We start from the raw sequence: 25437 nt of genomic DNA, 5'->3' as shown, positions 1-25437 counted from the left end.
CTGACTGTACATGGAGACATGTAGAGAGCACTCTAGTGTGCTGCAACAGAGGGAGCACAGGTGCTGGGCTGACTGTACATGGAGACATGTAGAGAGCACTCTAGTGTGCTGTAACAGAGGGAGCACAGGTGCTGTGCTGACTGTACATGGAGACATGTAGAGAGCACTCTAGTGTGCTGTAACAGAGGGAGCACAGGTGCTGGGCTGACTGTATATGGAGACATGTAGAGAGCACTCTAGTGTGCTGTAACAGAGGGAGCACAGGTGCTGGGCTGACTGTACATGGAAACATGTAGAGAGCACTCTAGTATGCTGTAACAGAGGGAGCACAGGTGCTGGGCTGACTGTATATGGAGACATGTAGAGAGCACTCTAGTGTTCTGTAACAGAGGGAGCACAGGTGCTGGGCTGACTGTACATGGACATGTAGAGAGCACTCTAGTATGCTGTAACAGAGGGAGCACAGGTGCTGGGCTGACTGTACATGGAGACATGTAGAGAGTACTCTAGTATGCTGTAACAGAGGGAGCACAGGTGCTGGGCTGACTGTACATGGAGGCATGTAGAGAGCACTCTAGTGTGCTGTAACAGAGAGAGCACAGGTGCTGGGCTGACTGTACATGGAGACATGTAGAGAGTACTCTAGTATGCTGTAACAGAGAGCGTACAGGTGCTGGGCTGACTGTACATGGAGACATGTAGAGAGTACTCTAGTATGCTGTAACAGAGGGAGCACAGGTGCTGGGCTGACTGTACATGGACATGTAGAGAGCACTCTAGTGTGCTGTAACAGAGAGAGCACAGGTGCTGGGCTGACTGTACATGGAGGCATGTAGAGAGCACTCTAGTGTGCTGTAGAGAGCGCACATGTGCTGGGCTGACTGTACATGGACACATGTAGAGAGCACTCTAGTATGCTGTAATAGAGGGTGCACAGGTGCTGGGCTGACTGTATATGGGGAAAACGTGCTGTCAGGTTCCCTAGTGTGTAGGATCATCTAGGATGAGGGGCTCCCAGCCTCCTCCAAAGCGAGGCCCTGGCTGCCTATGACGTATACAACCTGCCATAAGGCGGGGCGGTGTTACAGCGCATGCCCAGCATTTCGAGTGTAGAGACCGCCTGCAGTCCAGAGCTCCTTCTTGGCCAGAGAGACATCTGCTGTAACAGAGGTGAGAGCCGGGTGTGTAGCCGCAGCGAGCCGACCTGCCGTGGTTACTGGGCAGCATCGTACTGTGTGAGGGCCGCGTAGTTGTTTCGCCATTTGTGTACTGACTGTGTATGCATTGTGTAGCTTCGTGTGCGTACTGCCCAGCGTTTCTGCCACGTCACCATACTGTTGTGGCCGTGCACGCTACCTTGCTAACGAGTGACCGGTTCTCCTCTGTATTGTGTTCACGTTGTGCTGCAGGTTCAGTCTTAGCCGCGCGCCGCCGCCATTTTGTCTTTGTGACGAAACAGCCAGTCACGTGTTTGTACTTTCCGCCCTTCTGTGTCTGTGACGGAGAAAATGTCTGAAGGCGGTGAAGGCAACGTTGTGAAGATCCGCGGGCTCCCGTGGTCCTGCTCTGCGGAGGAGATTGAGAGCTTCTTCGCCGGTGAGTACAATGGCCGCTGTGCCGCGTGCCGGCCGGGCCGTCCTGGTGACACTCTGCCTTGTCCTCAGAATGTAAGATCCTGAATGGCAGCTGCGGAGTGCACTTCATCTACACCCGGGAAGGCCGGCCGAGCGGGGAGGCGTTTGTGGAGTTTGAAAGCGAAGAGGATCTCAATATTGGCCTGAAGAAAGACCGAGAAACCATGGGCCACAGATACGTGGAAGGTGAGTGCAGTGTGTGAGGGGCTGCCTATGTGTGTGTGTGTGTCCGGCAGGCCGTGTGTGTGTGTGTCCGGCAGGGCGTGTGTGTGTGTGTGTGTGTGTGTGTGTGTGTGTCCGGCAGGCCGTGTGTGTGTGTGTCCGGCAGGCCGTGTGTGTGTGTGTGTCCGGCAGGCCGTGTGTGTGTGTGTGTCCGGCAGGCCGTGTGTGTGTGTGTGTCCGGCAGGCCGTGTGTGTGTGTGTGTGTGTGTGTGTGTGTGTCCGGCAGGCCGTGTGTGTGTGTCCGGCAGGCCGTGTGTGTGTGTCCGGCAGGCCGTGTGTGTGTGTCCGGCAGGCCGTGTGTGTGTGTCCGGCAGGCCACGTGTGTGTGTGTGTCCGGCAGGCCGCCTGTGTCCGGCAGGCCGCCTGTGTCCGGCAGGCCGCCTGTGTCCGGCAGGCCGCCTGTGTCCGGCAGGCCGCCTGTGTCCGGCAGGCCGCCTGTGTCCGGCAGGCCGCCTGTGTCCGGCAGGCCGCCTGTGTCCGGCAGGCCGCCTGTGTCCGGCAGGCCGCCTGTGTCCGGCAGGCCGCCTGTGTCCGGCAGGCCGCCTGTGTCCGGCAGGCCGCCTGTGTCCGGCAGGCCGCCTGTGTCCGGCAGGCCGCCTGTGTCCGGCAGGCCGCCTGTGTCCGGCAGGCCGCCTGTGTCCGGCAGGCCGCCTGTGTCCGGCAGGCCGCCTGTGTCCGGCAGGCCGCCTGTGTCCGGCAGGCCGCCTGTGTCCGGCAGGCCGCCTGTGTCCGGCAGGCCGCCTGTGTCCGGCAGGCCGCCTGTGTCCGGCAGGCCGCCTGTGTCCGGCAGGCCGCCTGTGTCCGGCAGGCCGCCTGTGTCCGGCAGGCCGCCTGTGTCCGGCAGGCCGCCTGTGTCCGGCAGGCCGCCTGTGTCCGGCAGGCCGCCTGTGTCCGGCAGGCCGCCTGTGTCCGGCAGGCCGCCTGTGTCCGGCAGGCCGCCTGTGTCCGGCAGGCCGCCTGTGTCCGGCAGGCCGCCTGTGTCCGGCAGGCCGCCTGTGTCCGGCAGGCCGCCTGTGTCCGGCAGGCCGCCTGTGTGTGTGTGCCTGTGTCCGGCAGGCCGCCTGTGTGTGTGTGCCTGTGTCCGGCAGGCCGCCTGTGTGTGTGTGCCTGTGTCCGGCAGGCCGCCTGTGTGTGTGTGCCTGTGTCCGGCAGGCCGCCTGTGTGTGTGTGCCTGTGTCCGGCAGGCCGCCTGTGTGTGTGTGCGTGTGTCCGGCAGGCCGCGTGTGTGTGTGTGCGTGTGTCCGGCAGGCCGCGTGTGTGTGTGTGCGTGTGTCCGGCAGGCCGCGTGTGTGTGTGTGCGTGTGTCCGGCAGGCCGCGCGCGCGTGTCCGGCAGGCCGTGTGTGTCCGTTATTGTCCCTGAGCTTTCCTTCATTGTTTTCTTTAGACTATTTAATATTCTGTGTAGGGATACTGAGCAGGACCCATCTCGTACCCGTTGTCCTGTACTGTGGGGCAGAAGCAGCCCTTGGAGCAGGATAATACTCCGGCCTACATGTCCAATGCCTTCTCCCGCATGGCCTCTGGCTTCTAGAGGCCAGAAGCTCCATAGCTTCCAGCACTCATGGAGGCCCAGATATAAGGCCCACTCAGAGCCAGACTGCTCTGAATCCTGGGACTTGTGTTCAGGATACAGGGAATGGGGATGCTGCATTAAAATAATGAAGTGCTGATTGTAGCAGGGGGCAGAAGGCAAAGCCAAACTGGGGACAGGACCGGATCATGGGAGCTTGTGAGCACACTAGTGGTGTATGATATGTGCACACATTCTCGGGATCCACTGCCGGCAGCTCTGTTTGCTATTGCTAATCAATGATGTGCTCTATAGCAGACACACTTTAGATAAATGGCCATTTCATTGGTTCCGCCATCAAATTGGTATAATGCTTTGCTGTTGGTGTGACTGCAGTGATGTCTGGCTAGCGTACATTGTGCCAGATGTGTTTGGTAGGAGACATGTCCGGAGATGCTGATGCCATGTTTAACCCCTTAGTGACCGCCGATACGCCTTTTAATGGCGGCAGCTAAGGGTACTTAAACCACAGTGCCGTTAATTAATGGCGCTGTGGAAAAAGTCCATTGCGCCCCCCAGAGGCCGATTTTTCTCCGGGGTCTCGGCTGCTGAGGGTAGCCGAGACCCCAGAGAACATGATTCGGGGGGTTTTTAACCCACCCCGCATTTGCGATCGCCGGTAATTAACCGTTTACCGGCGATCGCAAAAAAAAAAAAGCGATCTCTTTTTAATTTCTCTGTCCTCCGATGTGATCGCACATCGGAGGACAGAGAAAAGGGGTCCCAGGTGGCCCCCCAATACTCACCTAGCTCCCCCGATGCTCCTCGTGTCTCCCGGTGGGCGCCGCCATCTTCAAAATGGCATGCGCAGTGCGCCCGCCGGCCGGCACCGGGAGAATCTTTGGGGTCTCGGCTGCCGGGGGTAGCCGAGACCCCAAAGAGCATGATCGGGGTCGGTATTACCGACCCCTGTTTTGCGATCGCCGGTAATTAACTGTTTACCGGCGACCGCAAAAAAAAAAAAAAAAAGTAAAGTGTAATTCTCTGTCCTCTGATGTGATCGCACATCAGAGGACAGAGAAATAGGGGGATTCGGGGACCCTAGCATACTCACCTAGGTCCCTGGATCCTCTTGCTGCTCCTCCTGGCCGCCGGCAGAAGAACATGGCGGACGCATGCCCAGTGCGCCCGCCATCTGTCTCCATCTGCCGGCCGGCAGGAGAACAGCAGTTGGGGCTAAAATTAGGGTTAGGGTTGGGGCTAAATTTAGGGTTGGGGCTAAATTTAGGGTTAGGCTTCTTTCACACTTACGTCGGTACGGGGCCGTCGCAATGCGTCGGCCCGACATACCGACGCACGTTGTGAAAATTGTGCACAACGTGGGCAGCAGCTGTAGTTTTTCAACGCATCCGCTGCCCAATCTATGTCCTGGGGAGGAGGGGGCAGAGTTACGGCCACGCATGCGCGGTCAGAAATAGCGGATGCGACGTACAAAAAAAATGTTTCATTGAACGTTTTTTTGTACCGATGCTCCGCCAAAACACAACTGATCCAGTGCACGACGGACGCGACATGTGGCCATCCGTCACGATCCGTCGGCAATACAAGTCTATGGGCAAAAAAACGCATCCTGCGGGCACATTTGCAGGATCCGTTTCTTGTCCAAAACGACGGATTGTGACGGAATGCCAAATGACGCAAGTGTGAAAGTAGCCTTAGGGCTAGGGTTGGGGCTAAAGTTAGGGTTAGAGCTGGGATTAGGGTTAGGGTTTGGATTAGGGTTGGTATTAGGGTTAGGGTTGGCATTAGGGTTACGCTTGGGATTAGGGTTAGGTTTGGGATTAGGGTTAAGGTTAGGGTTGTGATTAGGGGTGTATTGGGATTAGGGTTAGGTTTGAGGTTAGGGTTGAGATTAGGATTAGGGGTGTGTTGGATTTAGGGTTTTGATTAGGGTTATGGTTAGGGTTGACATTAGGGTTGTTTTGGGGTAAGGGTTGTGATTATGGTTAGGGTTAGTGATTAGGATTATGGATCAGGTTGGGATTAGGGTTAGGGGTGTGTTGGGGTTAGGGTTGGAGCTAGAATTGGGGGGTTTCCACTGTTTAGGTACATCAAGGGGTCTCCAAACACGACAGCCAATTTTGCGCTCAAAAAGTCAAATGGTGCTCCCTCCCTTCTGAGCTCTGCCGTGCGCCCAAACAGTGGGTTACCCCCACATATGGGGCATCAGCGTACTCTGGATAAATTGGACAACAACTTCTGGGGTCCAATTTCTCTTGTTACCCTTGTGAAAATAAAAACTTGGGGGCTACAAAATCTTTTTTGTGAAAAAAAAAAAATATTTTTTATTTTCACGACTCTGCATTCTAAACTTCTGTGAAGCACTTGGGCATTCAAAGTTCTCACCACACATCTATATAAGTTCCTTGGGGGGTCTAGTTTCCAAAATGGGGTCACTTGTGGGGGGTTACTACAGTTTAGGTATATCAGGGGCTCTGCAATCGCAACATAATGCCCACAGACCATTCTATCAAAGTCTGCATTCCAAAAAGGCGCTCCTTCCCTTCCGAGCTCTGCCGTGCGCCCAAACAGTGGTTTACCCCCACATATGGCGCATCAGCGTACTCGGGATAAATTGGACAACAACTATTGCAGTCCAATTTCTCCTGTTACCCTTGTGAAAATAAAAACTTGGGGGCTACAATATCTTTTTTGTGGAAAAAAAAATATTTTTTATTTTCACGACTCTACATTATAAACTTCTGTGAAGCACATGGGGGTTCAAAGTGCTCACCACACATCTAGATATGTTCCTTAAGGGGTCTAGTTTCCAAAATGGTGTCACTTGTGGGGGGTTTCCACTGTTTAGGCACATCAGAGGCTCTCCAAACACGACATGGCGTCCAATCTCAATTCCTGCCAATTCTACATTGAAAAAGTAAAACGGCGCTCCTTCACTTCCAAGCTCGCCATATTTCCGTTTTTTTCATAAATAATCGCAAGTAATATCGAAGAAATGTTACCACTAACATGAAGTACAATATGTCACGAAAAAACAATCTCAGAATCAGCGGGATCCGTTGAAGCGTTCCAGAGTTATAACCTCATAAAGTGACAGTGGTCAGAATTGCAAAAATTGGCCTGGTCATTAAGTACCAAATTGGCTCTGTCACTAAGGGGTTAAAAACTGCTCCAGGGACACTTTTTTTAGATGTTCTTGTGAAGGCCTTTGCCCACATGGTCTCCAAACCAATCTCGATCTATAATTGTCGAAAGCAAAAGTCAGTTTGTTTGTTTTTTGTCTGAAAATTCAGAATAAAATGCAATTTTAAAATGTTAAGTACCCTAATAAAAATTTGATGTCACCCCACATAAGTTGTAGCTCTTAACGAAGACAATGAAGAAAAAAATCAGCTTTTAAAAAAAAAAAAAAAAAATAGTTCTTGATTTAGTAGTAACCCTAAAAATAAAGCCCTATAAAAAAAATTTTTGTACCTGATGTTTATTCAATTTCCCCCAAAATGAGATTCAGACGATAATCCAACTGAAATCGCTCACTGTAAGGGCGCGGTCACACACAATGTATAAAAAATCTGTCCGATTTTTGTCTACTGAGAATCGCACAAATGTTCTCCATATGGTGATCCGTATCTCATCCGTGTGCAATGCCAGGATGCGTTTTTTCTCAAAAAAGTATACGTGTGTCACCGGTATCTCATCCGTATGGTGAAATTTTCTCACACACTTGCAAAATGAGCAAATAATGGCTGAGCCTTTCCTGTCACCTGCCCAATGCCGGAGAATGATGGTCCGTGTGTAATCCGTATTTTTCTTGCCCCCATAGACTTGCATTGGCGTTTCTCAGCTGAGATACGCGGACAATCGCAGCATTCTGCGATTTCACTCGCAAGTGTAATACGGACAAGAAAAAAAACGGATGATGGGAGTTGCCCCATAGATTAACATTGGGCAGAGTGTTATGCATGGTTTTTTTTTTTTTTTTGTTTTTTATCGCTGAACACTCATCTGTATTATGCTGTAGTGTGACCCCAGCCTAAGGCAGATGGGGTCACTTTAGTCTCTGTCTGGCCTCTGTTGCGGCAGTATCTGTTTTTATTTATTTTATTTTGGGTGTCTTTTTGGTGTAACAAGATGTGGCCCACTGCATTTGTGTGCACTTCTAAAACTATGGGACCCTTCTGGAACAGAAGCCAAATAGACCAAGTTGACTCCACCTATCTCTTAGGGAGAGGGTTATGACCGAATTTCGTTTTTGGGGAATTTGGAATGAAACCCCCTGGAATAAGTGCTCAGTATAGTGCATATTATTTATTTATATAGCACCATTAATTCCATGGTGCTGTACATGAGAAAGGGGTTACATACAGGGTTATAGATATCGTTTACAGTAAACAGGTTTACAGTGACAGACTGGTACAGAGGGGAGAGGACCCTGTCCTTGCGGACTTACATTCTATGGGATAGTGGGGAAGAGACAGAAGGTAGGGTTGAGGCGGTGGCATTGTTATTGTAGGCTTTCCTGAAGAGATGGGTTTTCAGGTTCCGTCTGAAGGATCCGAGGGTGGTGGATAATCGGATGTGTTGAGGCATTGAATTCCAGAGGATGGGGGATATTCGGGAGAAATCTTGGAGGCGGTTGTGTGAGGAACGAATAAGTGGAGGAGAGTAGGAGGTCTTGGGAGGATCAAAGATTGTGAGGGAAGATATTGGGAGATTAGTTCAGAGATATAGGGAGGGGTCAGGTTGTGGATGGCTATGTAGATCAGTGTTAGTAGTTTGAACTGGATTCATTGGGACATTGGGAACCAGTGGAGGGATTTGCAGAGGGAGAAGCAGGGGAGTAGCGAGGAGAGAGGTGGATTAGCTGGGCAGCAGAGTTGAGGACAGACTGGAGTGGTGCAAGGGAGTTAGCAGGGAGGCCACAGAGGAGGGTGTTGCAGTAATCGAGGCGGGAGATGATGAGAGCATGCACGAGTTTTGGTAGATAGTGGGTTGAGGAAGGAACAGATTCTGGCAATATTTTTGAGTTGGAGGTGGCAAGAGCTTGGACGTGCGGTTTGAAGGACAGGGCAGAGTCGAGAGTTACCCTGAGGCAGCGGATTTCAGGTGCGGGAGAGAGCGTGATGCCGTTTACCATAATAGATAGATCGGGTAGGGGGAGGATACGTGAGGTGGGGGAAAGATGATGAATTCGGTTTTGTCTACATTGAGTTTTAGGAAGCGAGAGGTGAAGGAGGATATGGCTGACATACTCTTCGGGATTCTGGACAGCAGGGAGGTGACATCTTTGCTAGAGAGGTAGATCTGACTGTCATCTGCATACAGGTGGTACTGGAAGCCATGGTACTTTGAGTTGTCCTAGGCCAAGCGTATAGATGGGGGAAAAAAGTAGGGGCCCTAGGACAGAGCCTTGAGGGACTCCAACAGAGAGAGGGCGGGATGAGGAGGTAGTGTGGGAATGGGAAACGCTAAATGTGCGGTTGGATAGGTATGAGGCAATCCAGGGCAAGGTCTTTGATGCCAAGGGAAGAAAGAATGAGCAGTGATCGACTTGTGTCGAAAGCAGAGGACCGGTCAAGAAGGAGAATTGTCTGTTAGCTTTGGCTGTGACTAATGGTACCGTCGCACTAAGCGATGCTGCAGCGATACCGACAACGATGTCGATCGCTGCAGCGTCGCTGGAGAGCTGTCACACAGACAGCTCTCCAGCGACCAACGATCCCGAAGTCCCCTGGTAACCAGGGTAAACATCGGGTTACTAAGCGCAGGGTCGCGCTTAGTAACCCGATGTTTACTCTGGTTACCAGTGTAAATGTAAAAAAAACAAACACTACATACTTACATTCCGATGTCTGTCCTCCGGCGCTCTGCTTTCCTGCACTGTGAGCGCCGGCCAGCCGGAAAGCAGAGCGGTGACGTTAAAAATTGTCCATTCCTGCTCAATTAAAAAAAAATAAAAATGTCAATCAATGCAGAGTGACTGTACTTGTAGCTAGAAGACATTATCTTGTCCCTGCTGCAGCATAGCACAAATGACTGGAAGGAGTAGCAAGCAGAGTTTATGTATCTGTCACTATTAGTATGGCTGCCCAAGAACATAAGGTCTGATTATTCAATTAACTATGTACTAATGGTTTCTTTCTTATTCCAGTTTTCAAGTCTAACAGTGTTGAAATGGACTGGGTTTTAAAGCACACTGGTCCAAACAGTCCCGACACTGCCAATGATGGCTTTGTTCGTTTAAGAGGTCTGCCCTTTGGCTGCAGCAAGGAAGAAATAGTTCAGTTTTTTTCAGGTACAGGAACCATTTTAATGGTGTGGTTTTTGAAAGATGATGATGCGTTAGGAAACTTCTTTCACAAAGTATATTAGAATGTTAACCGTTACTTTTAAAGTGTGTCTTATTGCCCATCATAGCAACTTTTAATTCAATAGTGTTGTTGCTTTTCATAATACTAGTGTAAAGAATCCTCATATTAAGCACCTGTATAAAATACACGTGAAAGATCTGCTAAGACCGATCATAGCCTTCATAATTTGTTTGTGTTTAGTACAATATTGTTGTGCATTATAAACAATATATTTACTTAATTACATTTTCAACTATGATTTTACTTAAAACTAGTTTTTAAGACCAAGTTTATAGTATAATTTCCTTTATTATAACCCAGATTTCCACTGCTCCACATCATATATCCGTTACAGGGATAGGTAATATAAACTATTTATAAAATGGGTGATAATTCCTTGATTGCTGCATGTGTGATTGCAGGGAATGCGCCGCTGCTCCATTCTACTGGGGATTACATTTGTTGGAATAAAAAATTCCCTATTCTAGTGGGGTTTCAGCTGTCAGATCCCCAATGATCAACAAGTTATCACCTATTCCTTTAAGTGACTTAATATCCTCTTAAAAGAGAACTTAAGAATTTGTTTCCTGTATGATGTTTGTTTTTAAAGGTACATTATTTTATTTACAGCCCTCGTTTCCATAAACTTTGTTAAATATTTACATTACAAATATGAGGGGGAATATTAAAGCTGCATTTACACTGCAAGAGAACTCTGAACAAGCGTTCTTAAAAACATTTAATTTGACAATTCTGTTCTAGTGTAAACGGGCTGCCAATGAACAAGCCAAACGCTCTTTCATCTTGTGATATATTTTTGTGCGATGCACAAAAGATCGTCGTTCTCAGCTGTGCATTGTCCTGTGTTGCCAAAAGCAATGACTGCCTATCTATTACAGATTGCTCAATGTGTATCGTTTATTTTGGTCTGCCTATGCAAATAAACATTTAAACAAACCCTTCTACTCTGGTTCTCAGGTGAATAGACAGCTTAAGGTGCCCATACACTTAAAGGGAACCTGTCAGCAGGGTTGTGCTGAGTAACCAACCTACAGACACTGTCAGGTAGGCACCTTTATACGAATTTAAAATGATACTGTGGTTGTTTATTCTTTTTGTGGTTTTCAGTTAATGAGATTCTCGTGCTTCGGGATGACCTGTGGGGGGAAAAAGGGGTCTTTATGTGGTGCTCTGCTTACATATGTATCTATATGACTTATGACCCATCCCTCAGTGACCTGCCCCCTATTCCACATACTGTATATGTTTGAAGAAAAGAGAAATTACATTAATCATGCAAGCGGCACCTGCACTGTAACATGATTGGATCTATAATATCCATATATTATATTTAGCGATATAAATTTAAGATGAAAAAATTGCAGTAGCACAATCCGGAAGGTGATAAATACTACTGCACAGACTCCACCGCTGGCGCCACTTTGCTTTAGAGGAAAAAAGTCTCCACCAAGATGGCGCTGGCCGCACCTTTGCAGTAGCATCTATTGGCGATCCGACAAATGCGACTGCGCAGGATTGTGACATCTTGGTGGGTTTTTTTTTTTTTTTTTTTCTGCCGCTAGTAAAATGGCAGTGATGCCTTTTGCAGTAGCATCCATCACGTTACGAATTATACTTCTGCACTGGCGCAGCCGGTGCCACTTTGAGGAAGACTTTTTTTTTTTTCACATTTATATTATAAATAAAATGAATATATGGATATTATAGATCCGATCATGCTACAGCACAAGCACCTGCATGATGAATGTAATTTTTTTTTTCTTCAAAGAATCACATATACAGTATGTAAAATAGGGGGCAAGTAACTGAGGGATCAATGACCTGTTATAAGCATACAGATAAATATGTAAACAAAGCACCCCCCCCCCCCCCCCCCCCCCCAGATCATCCCAAAGCACGAGAATCTCATTAACTGAAAACTACACATAAAGATTACACAACAGGATGGATCTCGTTAACCTAGGTATCACTTTAATCAGTATAACGGCGCCAACCTGACACTGTAGGTTACTGTGCACAATCCTGCTGACAGGTTAATTTTAAGATAATTGTGATCGCTATATTAACCAACTCTTAGACACATGAATACTTACCTGGGCCTTTTTAGAGAGCACAGTAAAGGTCTTTTAACATGGACCAACCAGCAGCTCGATATGGCCACAAATCAGTAAAAAAAATTGACTATTTGGCAGTCAAACTGGTAAATCGGTTTGTTTTTGTTTAGAGGCAGAACAAGGCAAACGATGCGCTCGTAACATGCTATATTAGGTTGCCATAGTTTCTGACCGCTCGAGTCCTGTTTACACAGGGTGATGCACCTCTCAAGAACGTGGTGGTTTTTTTTGTTTTTTTCTCTGCGCAAACTATCATTTCACCCAATGAACAAGCGTTGTGATCTTCAGCCTGTTTACACGGCAAAGTAATCGTGAAATGAGCATTTTTATCAAGGTTTACTAACAAGTATGTTGCAGTGTAAATGTCTGTCACCTGTTTTGTGGTGGAAGCTTATGTGCTTGCAGAATAAAAGTTGACCAATTTTTACATTCGTTGCTGCTCCTTCTCTCCCCCTCACCCCTTTTATATTTTCTCAGCAAGCACCCATACATAATAGATGGTCTGCAAAAATAGTTTGGCCAACTACAGTCTATTGTGTATAGGGGCCTTTAAGGGATTTTCGCCATGAGAACTTATACCCTATCCATAGGAAAGGGTATAACTTCTAATTCCTTAGACCCCCACACAATCCCAGCCCTGTTTTGAATGGAGCATAGACCAAATATTCGCTACTTCGCTCCATTCATTTTTAATAGGACTGCCAGAGATGGCCAAGCTCTCTAGCTTGAGTATTTATTGCAAACGAAAGCTGCATTAATTAATTGGCGGGGGAAGCCTTATTACTGTCTAAATGTATTTTCTTGAAAAGCACTTTTTTTTTTTTTTCATATTTTAAGAATAAAATGATTTAATGCAATGTTTGCTGCTGCCCTTATCTGGTGTTTAAAACAGAAAAGAAAGATGTCTGTCTGGGCTTGTAATTTTATTTTTACAAATATTTATACATAAAATGTTAACCCCCCACTGGGGTTATTTGTCCTTGGGTTGAAGGGTTGGAAATCGTGCCAAATGGGATAACATTGCCGGTGGACTTCCAGGGGAGGAGTACGGGGGAGGCCTTCGTGCAGTTTGCTTCACAGGAAATAGCTGAAAAGGCTCTAAAGAAACACAAGGAGAGAATAGGGCACAGGTGGGGATGGATGGTTGGATGTCACTTTTCTTATGGTATAGATGCGTAACTTTAACAATATTTTAGAATTTGTAATGTGTATGAGTTGGTTCTAAAGTGAATTTATTGGCTTAATGTTATCATGAAATTAGATTAGTACTGCCATAAGAAAATGTGATTGACTGTTTTATTTATGTATAGTATATGGTATCAAATGCAATTGATTTGTCACAATGGGTTTACTTGCACCTGTGACTATACAGACCATGTGTGCTTCAATGTTTCTTATGTTGTAATGACTCATGCACCATACTGAGACAATCTATGGTCAAATGTTAAGATTACAGTAAGTGTTTGCAACATTTTTTTTGTTAAAATATATGTAGATTAAATTTATACTGTCACATATCAGAATTGCATTAGTAGCTTGTGAATATGTATCTTACTGCACTTTTGATTTCCTTCCAACTTTTCCAGGTATATAGAAATATTTAAAAGCAGTAGAGCTGAGGTTCGTACACACTATGATCCTCCCAGAAAGCTTTTTGGTATGCAGCGCCCAGGGCCCTATGATCGACCTGGTATGGGGAGAGGCTACAATAATTTGGGAAGAGGTTTTGATAGAATGAGGCGTGGTGGATATGGTGGAGGTAAGCCGAAGTATTTTTTGCTAGACTTCTGATGTACAATAACAAATGTATAATTTGTAATCTTGCCTGAGGAAGGAGCCACTGTGCTCTGAAAGCTTGCAAACATATTATTTTCTGGTTAGCCAATAAAGGTATCACTCCTAGAATACTTGTCATCATTGGGCAGAAAAGTATTCACATTGCTAGACTTCTGTAACCTGTTTGTTCTAATATTGGGGGGTATCACACCTAGTACTAATGGTACCAATGTCAAAAATAGGTCATTAATGGTTTACAACAGAAACTTCCTCAGGCTGATTTAAAACAAACACATTTATAATTTTTTTTCTTTTTTGAGATTTTGAAATGTAATAAAATGTTAGAGGTGGGTGTTTTAATTAAAATACATGGAGGCCTTGAAGTTTTGATCACACAGCATCATGGCGAATTGCCTAGACTGTGGGCTGTAAATGACAAGTCTTTCTGTTCTGCAGGTTACAGTGGTTATGAGGAATATAACGGATACAATGAATATGCATTTGGTGCAGACCAAAGGTTTGGAAGAGGTATATCTTATAGCTGTTGCACTTGCCCCACACTCCTTGGTGTCCTCTGTTTGCCTTAACATTGTATGTGGTGTTTTTTACCAACAGTTTCAGATCATAGATATGCAGATGGATCTAGCTTTCAAAGCACAACCGGTCACTGCGTACATATGAGAGGTCTCCCTTACAGAGCAACTGAAACTGACATATATACTGTAAGTATAGCATGTCTAATACATTTAAGTGTATACCTCCAGGAGAAAATGATGCACAACAAAGCACACATTGACTATAACAATCAATGCGAACAGTCAGTGGGCTTGAAGGCTCATACTCCCAAATCCCATTTTGCGGGGGGGGGGGAGAGATATGTACGTAAGCTCCGATGGGACCACTGAACATGGGACAAAGTGCAGTGTGGAAGGGTCTTGACCAGTATGCTAAGTTGGCCTCGTGTATGCCAGACCTTTGACGCTTTTAACCTGCAGATCTAGGGTTATTAGTGTTATGAAGGTGCCCAGCTGCTGCAATAAACATTAATCCTGATTCCTCCCAGGGGCTGCTGGCTTTCAGTCATGCTGTTAGTTGCCTCTCGCTGTACTGAGAGCGATGGCTGTAAGCACGCCGCAGCACTGAATAATGGCCTACTCTGTACTGACTCGCGGCTTAGCTAGCTTTAAGTGCTAGATTGCTTTTAGCCACCGCTCCCAGTGCTGTGAGCACTGACTGCAACAGTGTCTGGCACACCTGCGTGATTGAAAGCCTTCAGCTTCCAAGAAAAATAATCGTAAGTTTTCTCCCAAGTGCTGCTATTTCAGGACTGTGGCCAGGTACCTATTTGAAACTATTAACCTGCAGAATTACCCTATATTTGCCGGTTAACAGCATTCATCCCTTTTTATAGGTTCCCTTGAACTATGCAAGCAAGTCTGCTGAAATGCTGCAGCCTTCTGCCCACCTCTGTCAGTGCTCTACCAATACTTGCTATAGGACTAACTACTGCCTGCCCATTTTATGTCATATGGAGTACGGTGCCCTTAGTTTCTCTTTTTCTGTTTGCAGTTTTTCTCTCCATTGAATCCAGTCAGAGTTCATATAGAAATTGGAGCAGATGGCAGAGTAACTGGAGAAGCTGATGTTGAGTTTGCTACTCATGAAGATGCTGTGGCTGCAATGTCCAAAGATAAAGCCAATATGCGTAAGTAACTGTTGATACAGTTCTGTGGCAGAGTTAAATGTGCACTAGGTTCTTTTATCACCTTATACAACGTGTGGTGTTCTAGTGAGATGCAAGAGACAATTTCCCGGTCTTAAAGGGTTTGTATGGGCAAAATAAAACTCAGTAGGCTAGATATCTTTTAAAAAAAAAAAACAGCGCATAGTCATACCACATCAGATTGTGCTGCTCAAATCAGCTGACCTCTGCAGTCAATCACAAGCGCACACCACAGATCAGTTGGGTAGGAGTATGATTGAGTGAGTCTTTTTTTTGTTTTTGTACGTAACCCATCTCCGGGCAAAAAAATGTTTTTATTTTGCCACGAAAACCCATTTAACCCCTTCCTACTGCCAGGATATAGATAAGAGATGTGTGTATGTAGGTGTGGGTATATAGTCAACGTTTATTTTCTTATTTTTTTTTTTGTCTTTTTCATGATTACTCTTTCATTTTTTTTTTTTCCTGCTCTCTTGCCCACCCTTTTTAGTATGTTGTTTACATAACCATAGGAGGACTTTGTTTTATTGCTGTACGAATTGTAGTTTTGAATGGCACCATTAGTTATACAATTTCATGCTAATAAATGGGGGGAGGAAAGTGCAGTTAAATTGGGAGGTGGAATGCATTCTGCCATTGTTTTTTGGGCTTTGTTATTAAAGTAGTCACTGTTTGCTGAAAGGAACCAGGTAAGATAATTCTCAGCCGTTTTGACTACATCTATACCCAACTTGAATATAATTTCCCCCCCCCACCCGATGTAACCTGAAAGATAAGAAAAACAAGTTGGATTATACTCACCCAGGGGCGGTCTGGTCCGATGAGCGTCACGGTCCGGTCCAGCGCTTCCTATCTTCATACGATGATGTCCTTTTCTTTGCTTCCTGTCGCGGCTCTGGCGTTCTTTGTCTGCTCTGTTGAGGGCAGAGCAAAGTACTCCAGTGCGCAGGCATCGGGAAAGGTCAGAGAGGCCCAGCGCCTCAACAGGGCAGACAAAGTACGCCTGCACAGGAGCCGCAACGGGAGGCAAAGAGGACGTCATCATATGAAGATGGGAGGCCCCGGACCGTGACGCCCATCGAACCGCATCGGGACCGCTCCTGGGTGAGTATAATCTAGCTTGTTTTTCTTACCTTTCTGGTTACATCGGGGACTTATCTACAGCATTATAGAATGCTGTAGATAAGCCCCTGATGGCGGTGGCCTTAGCTTATAGGCCTAAAATGGGGTGACAGATTCCCTTTAAAATAGCTTTATTTATACATAAAATTATACTTTTTTTTTTTTTTTTTTTTTGTGTGTGTGTGCTTAGACTAAGTTACTTGTCTTTGGTGCAGGCTCACATGCTGAGCCCTCATCCTTCCCTTCAGATAATGGCCGATTTCCCTGTCTTTGGTGCAGGCTCACATGCTGAGCCCTCATCTTTCCGATAATGGCTGATTTAGGCAGCATTCCCAAGATGACCTTTTGGTGAGTTTTGGACTCTGCATATGTTTGCTGCATCAAAATCACAGCGTCTTACAGTTTCAGTAAATTTGATGTCATTTGTAGAAATGTAATATGCACTGTGCTTTTATTTTATTCAGCATAAGCTGACCTGTGGTGTTTTAAATTCCCAGCATGTCAATTTCTTTTGCCGATACGCAGAGTTCTCTGCAGATTTTCACCATAGACTTGCATTAAAAAAATGCACATGTGGTTTTAGTATGTTTCTACTGCGGAAAAGCATCTATTACCCATGTAATCCGCACCTAAAGTATATAAAAGTCCTGTCAAAGCCAAAAACCAGGAAGTATTAAAAAGAAGCCGCTTTATTTAAAGCGTGACACACCATAACGAGACAAAAAAACGCAGTGACAAACGAATGTTAAACAAAAATGTACACAAACATGCAATGAAAAAAATGTTAGAATCCGACTTTATATAATGGGTGCAGAAATGGTGAAAACTTTTGCAGCGTCAAAAACTCACTCATGGGAACGATTAATAGAACTTCATGATGGCCGAACAGCTGCCATTTCACCCCGCTTGGAAATTGATTCCCATTTTCAGTACATAGTATGGTAAAGTGAATGGTGTCATTCAAAAACTACAGGTCATCCTGCAAAAAGAACAAGCCCTCGTATGGCTATGTGAATTCAAAAATAGTTATGGATTTTGAAAGGGGGAAAAACAATAGCAAATGAAAATATCTGGGTCCTTAGGGTTAAATGTTTTATATAAATTCTTAAAGATTTATTTGATTTGATTGTTTTTTTAATATATCTATACAGAACACAGATATGTGGAGCTGTTTCTTAATTCAACAGCTGGTGGATCTAGCAGTGCATACAGTAGCCAGTTGATGGGAGGACTTGGTAAGTGTAAAGTCATGTTTGTGTGCTTTTAAAGTTTACATTAATTTTTAAAACTGTTCATGCAAACTGCTACATATCACTAGGCTTTAAGATTTAAGTTCCCTTGATTACTGCACATCTTTTGCTGTATTTCTATACTTAAAGCTATTGAATTTCTATAAATCTTTTTGTGGCATTTAACTTATTTTTTTTGCTTAAGTTTGTTAAAAATAAACTACTTGTTTCAATAATTTGTAGCAGCAGGCGCACAAACAAGTTATGGCAGCCCTGGATCACAGGCCTTGAGTGGCAGTTATGGTGCAGGATATGGAAGTCAAGCCAGCTTAAGTGGTTATGGTAAGATTCTTGTTACAGTGCTGTGATGCATGTATTTTTTAGTGCAATCTCTGCTCTTGCAAACTTGTTTTCCCACACACCTGACAAGCGCACAGACATACAGCTAGTTTTTAAGACTTTCTACATAATAAAATAAATGTTTCAAGATGATTCAGATGTAGACATATGTTAAAAGGTATCAACATTTTATTTGTCCTATCACTATTTGGTTTAAAGTGATTCAGTCATCACAGAATGACTGATCAAATAAAGTACAGGTGTTTGGTGCTTCATCACGGAGCCAATCATTTAAAATACACCTTCCCAATCGCTTGTTTTCCCGCTTTCCTTCTCTGGCTCTATAAAGCCAGAGCCGTCAATCAAATAAGGGCTGTGGTGGAAATGGAGGGAAGACAAGCAGGTGGGAAGGTGTATTTAAATGATTTGCTTTGCCATTAAGCACCAAGCAGCGGGACTTGGTTCCGTCATGAGCAAACAGTCTCTTTAAAAGGAATCTGTCAGCAGGTTTTTGCTTTGTAAGCTGAAACAGTTCAGGAATGTCACTTGTGAACCACAGCATGCATGCAGTTTGACTAAGGCTATGTGCACACGTTCAGGATTTCTTGCAGAATATTCCTGAGAAAAACCTAAAAGTTTCTGCAAGAAATCTGCATGCGTTTTTGGTGCGTTTTTGATGCGGTTTTTTTCCGGACATTTCCCAATGCATTTTATAGTGGGAAATCCACAAAAAACCCGTAAAATTAATGAACATGCTGCTTTTTTACCGCAATGCGCTTTTTTTTTCGCAGAAAAACGCATCATGTGCACAAAAATGGCGGAATTCATTCTAAGTGATGGGATGCATATTGTATGCTTTTTTTTTATTTTTTTTATTTTTTTTTTTTTTGCGGTTTTATAGCGCTCTTATCGCCAAAAAACGTGAAAAATCAGCAACGTGTGCCTGGTGTGGGCGGGGGCAGCTTTCTGAGCTCTGCTTCATTCTAAAGGTACCGTCACACTTAGCGACGCTGCAGCGATACCGACAACGATCCGGATCGCTGCAGCGTCGCTGTTTGGTCGCTGGAGAGCTGTCACACAGACCGCTCTCCAGCGACCAACGATGCCGGTAACCAGGGTAAACATCGGGTTACTAAGCGCAGGGCCGCGCTTAGTAACCCGATGTTTACCCTGGTTACCATCGTTAAAGTAAAAAAAACAACCACTACATACTTACCTACCGCTGTCTGTCCCCGGCGCTCTGCTTCTCTGCTCTGGCTGTGAGCACAGCGGCCGGAAAGCAGAGCGGTGACGTCACCGCTCTGCTTTCCGGCTGCCCGGCGCTCACAGCCAGAGCAGAGAAGCAGAGCGCCGGGGACCGACAGCGGTAGGTAAGTATGTAGTGGTTGTTTTTTTTTTTACTTTAACGATGGTAACCAGGGTAAACATCGGGTTACTAAGCGCGGCCCTGCGCTTAGTAACCCGATGTTTACCCTGGTTACCAGCGAAGACATCGCTGAATCGGTGTCACACACGCCGAGTCAGCGATGTCTGCGGGAGAGCCAGCGACGAAACAAAGTTCTGGACTTTCTTCCCCGACCAGCGATATCACAGCAGGGGCCTGATCGCTGCTGCCTGTCACACTGGACGATATCGCTAGCGAGGACGCTGCAACGTCACGGATCGCTAGCGATATCGTCTAGTGTGATGGTACCTTAAGTCTAAAAGCTGCTGCACCCAGTAAACTAAATGATGATGGTTGGATTCGGCTTCTTTACCTAAATTACGCTGCTCTCATATGAGGTAACAAAAACCTGCTGACAAGATTCCCTTTAACTCCTTAATATCTCAAATATATTTTCAGCACCAGTCACTGAGGGCTGTATGGCTCGGAGCTGGCTCAGAAACTAAGCCCACTTCATATTCAGAAGATGCTGACAATTACAAAGCCAGCATCTGCCTGCAGCTGCTCCGATTGCACAAAAATCACTGGCTGCCCTCTTGGTTCCCCTGTGAAGTTGTCTGAGCATGGGCTTAGAACTGCACTGTGCATATCACAGTATTGTAGAATATGGTATAGGCTATCGAATGTTTGCAGGTTCAAGCCCCTAACTGACAAACTGAACTAAAAGTAAGCATGTAGAGAAAAAAAAAGTTTGAAAGTATGAGACCCCTTTTTTCCAACCCTTGTTTTTCCTTATTCAAGAATACATTTTAAAACCTCTTTATCATTGGTTTAGAAAAAAAAATCCAATCACAATCTAAAATTACTTGGCCCATATTTTAAGCGTCAAAAAAGGAAAAAAGTGGAAGTGGATTTTTGCTTTCTTGTTAGTCACTTTGAGACACTGAACCACTAGAGCAGTGTTCCGCAACTCCGGTCCTAAAGAGCCACGAACAGGTCATGTTTTCAGGATTTCCTTAGTATTGCACAATGTATTGAATTATTACCTGTCCAGGTGATGCAATTATCACCTGTGCAATACTAAGGAAATCCTGAAAAACGTGACCTGTTGGTTGCTCTTGAGGACCGGACTTGGGGAACACTGCACTAGAGTATGCTTTCTTTCTCATTGGCCGCATGCTTTAAGGTTTCCCTGCAAGTCTTCTCTTGTGTCAGCACTATTTGCGGCCTGTAATGCATATTCCGCCACTGTTTAATGCTTCACCTGGATCAAATCGTGGTCACCCTTAACAGGTTTGTCTCGTGCCTTGGTGACCTCATAAAGTATACTTCTGGGGAAAATACTATTGTGTCCCTGGAATCTGAAGCGCTCCTAGGAGGGTTTACTTTTTTTTTTTTTTTTTTGTATTCCACGGTCCTTTGAATACACTGCAATAAGGAGTTATTCCCTTGTTTCATCTTTTTTGGATAAGAGGATATCTTCTCTCCTGTAAAGAGATTTGGATTTCTCATGTGAATGACGCCTGGGTTAGAGATGGTATCTTTCAGCAATAAGCTCTTCACTTTCCTGTCCCTCAACAGTTTCTTCCGCCCTTGCAAAGTTTCTATCTTGCGCCCTCGTGTCCTCTGAGCCATCAGGTACATGGGGTTGTCGTCTTTGTTCATAACATGGAATGTTTTCAAGGATACTATTCCAACTTTCTTATTTTACAAGAAGGACTGCTTTATCAGACCCATCCTGGTCTTGAGTAGGCAAAACAAATTTGTATGGGTATGAACATGTCACTTGGACTCTCCTTGTCGTTTTTTTTTTTTCCTTTGGCACTGAAACTATAATGCCTATCTTCAATAAACCCTAGGTGAATAAATCATTCAGACACTAGAATCTTCAGGTCTCCAAATCTCCTTGTATTTATTTGTTCTCATTGTTTTTTTTTTTTTTTTTCCTCCACTCACCAGAGAAGCTTCTCCATTTTGGATCCACAGTGCCTTTGCTCAGCTTTTGTCAATTTGTCCTTTACCCTCATTGGCAAGTGGTGTTTTGTTGCATATGTTTCAACCACTTAATCATCTGTCTCAGAAGAAGCAGATTAGCGTTTTGTATTGAGAACCATTTTCTCACTTGTCCTCCCACACAAACGACCACTCTTGAGCACATGCCAACACCCCAATTGCATGTTAAGCCTGAACCGTTCTTTCCACGATTTGAACTCTCTGCTTGGGAGAAACTGGGCCACAGACTTTCTAAGGCTGACACTCTGGATCTGTGGTATTGTTTTTATCATCTACGCCGTCTGCAATTTATGCCTCCATTGAGGCAGCCTCAATATGAACCTCCTCCCATCCAATCACAAGGTTCACCCTAAGTTTCCAGGCTTTGAAGACATTTTGTACAGACCTGTTTCACAAGGTTCCCTATTCAAGTTCACTTTACGTCAGCTGTATTTAATGGTGTAACTGGAAATATAGTTCGTCTGGCAAACAAGAAAGCAGCTTAGTCAGCATCAGTCTGATTTAAGGTTTAGAAAAGTATTCCCATCTCGAAAATCCAATCCCGATATATGTAGTAGGTGTAGTAATATTTTACACAAATGCCTCCAATTAGAAATCGCTAAACGGCGTAGCGAGAAATTTCAAAACGCCAGAATTAAATTTTTCTTTGGTCACCCCGTGACATTGCATTAAAATGCAATAATGGGCGATCAAAACAACTTATCTGCATCGAAATGGTAGAATTAAAAACGTCAGCTCGGCGTGCAAAAAATAGACCCTCAACCGACCAGAGAGCCCGAAAAATGGAGACACTACGGGTATTGGAAAATTGCACAATTTTTTTTTTTTTGTTTTTAAGCAGTTTACTGTAAGCGCTGTCCAAACCACCACCCCCCAACCTGGGACTGAAGCCGCTAATCATTTCTTCTCTCCAGCATCATTCCAAACCCATAGGGGTGGAGCCGCATATTCATCACTGTAATGGGCGGCACCATGTGACTGCTCATACAGGAGAAGCTGCGGTGAGGACAGGAAGCAGTGAGGGAGCCTGGTAAGTATTTTATTAACAGCGGGTGGGAGGGGGTTGGGGACAGGAATTTTTTTTTTTTTTTTTAACAAAAAGTTTTCATATCTTCTCTCCAGCGAACGATGCTGGAGAGAAGAAATGATTAGCGGCTTCAGCACCAGATGCAGGGGACAGCGCTTAACTCTAGCGCTGTCTCCTGCACGGTCCGTGTGGAACTCAGTCGGCATTCAGATGCCGCACGTGTGCCACACTGATGTGCCACATAAACGCACGGACACGGATAATTCCGGTACCGATGTTTCCGGTACCAGAATTATCTGGACGTGTGAGACTGGCCTAAAAAGAATTAATCCGATCAGTAAACAGCGCAGCAAAAAAAGTCAAAATGCTAGAATTGTTTTCTTTGGGCACCACAACATTGCATTAAAATGCAATAATGGGCGATCAAAAGATCGTAGCCACACCAAAATGGTATTCCTAAAACGTCAGCTCGGCAGGCAAAAAATAAGCCCTTACCCAGCCCCAGATCACGAAACATGGAGGCGCTAAATGTCCTGGAATATGTTTCTTTTTTTTTTTTAAACCCTCCTTGACATGATTTGTTTGCACTGTCTACCCCTCCCCCCTTTTTTTTTTTTTTTGAGCCATTGCTAATTTTTATTTGTAGATTGTGAGCCCTCACAGGCAAGGTCCTCTTCTTATGTACACCCCTCCTCACATGTAAGGAGCCATGGAATAAATGGCGCTATAATAATAAAAAATATACCTGTAAAAGGGCTTGTTCTTTGCAGCACGAGTTGTACTTTTTAGTGATGACAGTTTCCGAGACCTGTAACTTTCTTATTCCGTTGATGGAGCTGTGTGAGGGCTTAGTCTGTGCTCTGAGCTGATGGTTTTCTGGTTAGAATAGAACACTGTACTTCCTGACTTTGTGCTGTGAATGTGGCTGTCAGATTGACAATGGCATTCAGCAGGTTAACAACCGTATGAGAAGCCCTACACGTGGCTGTTTGAGGCAGATAGCTAAATAAAGCAAAGAATTCAAAGCCTCTGCAGTCATGTACAAAGAAAGCCGACCGCACACTGGACAGAGAACCCCACAAAGAGCAGAGGTTTGAACACTTAAAACACAGGTTATATTAAATTTGCTTGCACTCCCTGCTCTATAACATGGTGCCTGCAGATGTAATGGGTTCCCTTTTAAACAGTAGGTGATTGCCTCCCTGTTAGAAGTTAAGATTGTATTGAAAAATCTGGTGATTAATTCTCCTCATCCCTTTCCTTAAGTGACTGTTTAACTTTTTTTTTTTTTTTTTTTTTTTATAAAGGAAGTCAAAGTGGCTTAAACAGCAGTTACTACAGCAGTGGAACACGAGGCTCACTAGGAGTGAACGGAATTGCTGGAATGTCGAGCAGCATGAACATGAGTGCTGCATGGGGAATTTAAAATTGTTTTTTTTTATTTTTTTTTTTTGTACTCTTACTGTGAGACCATTTTTAATAACTAAATTTTCTTTAGTTTTCAGTTTGTCAAGATGCTATTAAATATTGTAACTAAAACATGCAGCTTTTCTGTAGGAATTTCAGTAGCTGTGTTTTTATATTTGCTTTAACAGTCAAATTGTGCCTGCCATATTCTTTTAATGCATAATGTTTTTTTTTTCCTCCCATATAAATCTGAGGGTTGTGGATTGTTTTTGTTTGTTTTGTTTTTTCCTTCCCTCTGATCATTTTCTGGATTTTTTTTCCAGCCATGTAATCTGTATAGCTGTTTCTCAAACTCTTGGCCAATAAATTCTGGAACAATATCGTGGCTGTTTGTGTGTGTGTGTGGGTTGTTTCTTCTTCCTAATCACCATTCATTGCATTTCCTTTCCAGTGTGTGGCGCACACCACCCCCCCCACCACCTATTTTTTTCAGTGCAATATATAAAACCTACAATACAGGCTAGTTAATAATTTCTAGCAGTAGCAGATGGTACTTCCAAACAAATGTAGGTAAGGACTAGCGTATCGGAATGCAAATTAAAACTAATATACTGTGTTTGGATTATATTAAAATAAAGACAATAAAGTGCACGTGCAAAGACAAACAAATTGCAGTGGTACCACACATTAAGGTACCGTCACATTTAGCGATGCTGCAGCGATCTAGACAACGATCCCGATCGCTGTTTGGTCGCTGGAGAGCTGTCACACAGACAGCTCTCCAGCGACCAACGATCCTGAAGTCCCTGGGTAACCAGGGTAAACATCGGGTTACTAAGCGCAGGGCCGCGCTTAGTAACCCGATGTTTATCCTGGTTACCAGCGTAAAAAAAACCAAACACTACATACTTACATTCCGGTGTCTGTACCCCGGCGTCAGCTTCCCTGCACTGTGTGAGCGCCGGCCGGAAAGCAGAGCACAGCGGTGACGTCACCGCTCTGCTTTCCGGCCGGCTCTTACACAGTTCAGAGAAGCACAGCGCCGGGGGACAGACACCGGAATGTAAGTATGTAGTGTTTGTTTGTTTTTTTTACATTTGCGCTGGTAACCAGGATAAACATCGGGTTACTAAGCGCGGCCACGCCGATTCAGCGATGTCTGCGGGAGTCCAGCGACGAAATAAAGTTCTGGACTTTCTGCGCCGACCAACGATGGCACAGCAGGATCCTGATCGCTGCTGCGTGTCAAACTCAACGATATCGCTAGCCAGGACGCTGCAACGTCACGGATCGCTAGCGATATCGTTCAGTGTGACGGTACCTTTACTCAGAGAGCCACCTAGGAACCCTTGAGAAGTTTGTAAAAGGACTTAACAATGACTAGGGTTGCATTTAACTCACGAAGTTAGCAACACCCATTTGGCATTCCTCGAGGTCTGCATCCAGAGAGACCCCGATGGCGAATTAGTGACCAGTAATTATCATAAACTGCTACAAACTCCCTCTTACGGTGGGAAACCAGCATCCAAGACCTCTTAAAAGGC

General features: G+C 45.1%; 1 protein-coding gene across 2 annotated transcripts; it reads left to right on the top strand.

Annotated features, from left to right (window-relative positions):
• Positions 1-752: 752 nt before the first annotated feature.
• Positions 753-24273, top strand: LOC138675555 (heterogeneous nuclear ribonucleoprotein H-like). Of its 2 annotated transcripts, none has more exons than XM_069763900.1 (12): positions 753-1170; positions 1410-1596; positions 1665-1820; positions 9540-9683; positions 12865-13003; positions 13460-13632; positions 14106-14177; positions 14265-14371; positions 15219-15354; positions 17646-17729; positions 17967-18065; positions 23794-24273. In XM_069763900.1, exons 2-12 carry the CDS (start codon positions 1509-1511, stop codon positions 23910-23912), a joined length of 1317 nt encoding a protein of 438 aa, XP_069620001.1. In that variant the 5' UTR covers positions 753-1170; positions 1410-1508; the 3' UTR covers positions 23913-24273. The 2 variants fall into 2 exon arrangements, with proteins under 2 accessions (XP_069620001.1, XP_069620002.1); XM_069763901.1 differs by having other exon boundaries at positions 1069-1170; positions 17970-18065; positions 23794-24128.
• The last annotated feature ends 1164 nt before the right edge of the window (positions 24274-25437 follow it).

The sequence above is a fragment of the Ranitomeya imitator genome, chromosome 4 (genome assembly GCF_032444005.1).
Source record: "Ranitomeya imitator isolate aRanImi1 chromosome 4, aRanImi1.pri, whole genome shotgun sequence".
Classification (NCBI taxonomy): domain Eukaryota; kingdom Metazoa; phylum Chordata; class Amphibia; order Anura; family Dendrobatidae; genus Ranitomeya; species Ranitomeya imitator.
Note: the sequence above shows the minus strand (reverse complement) of the source record. Positions and strands in the feature narration are given on the sequence as shown.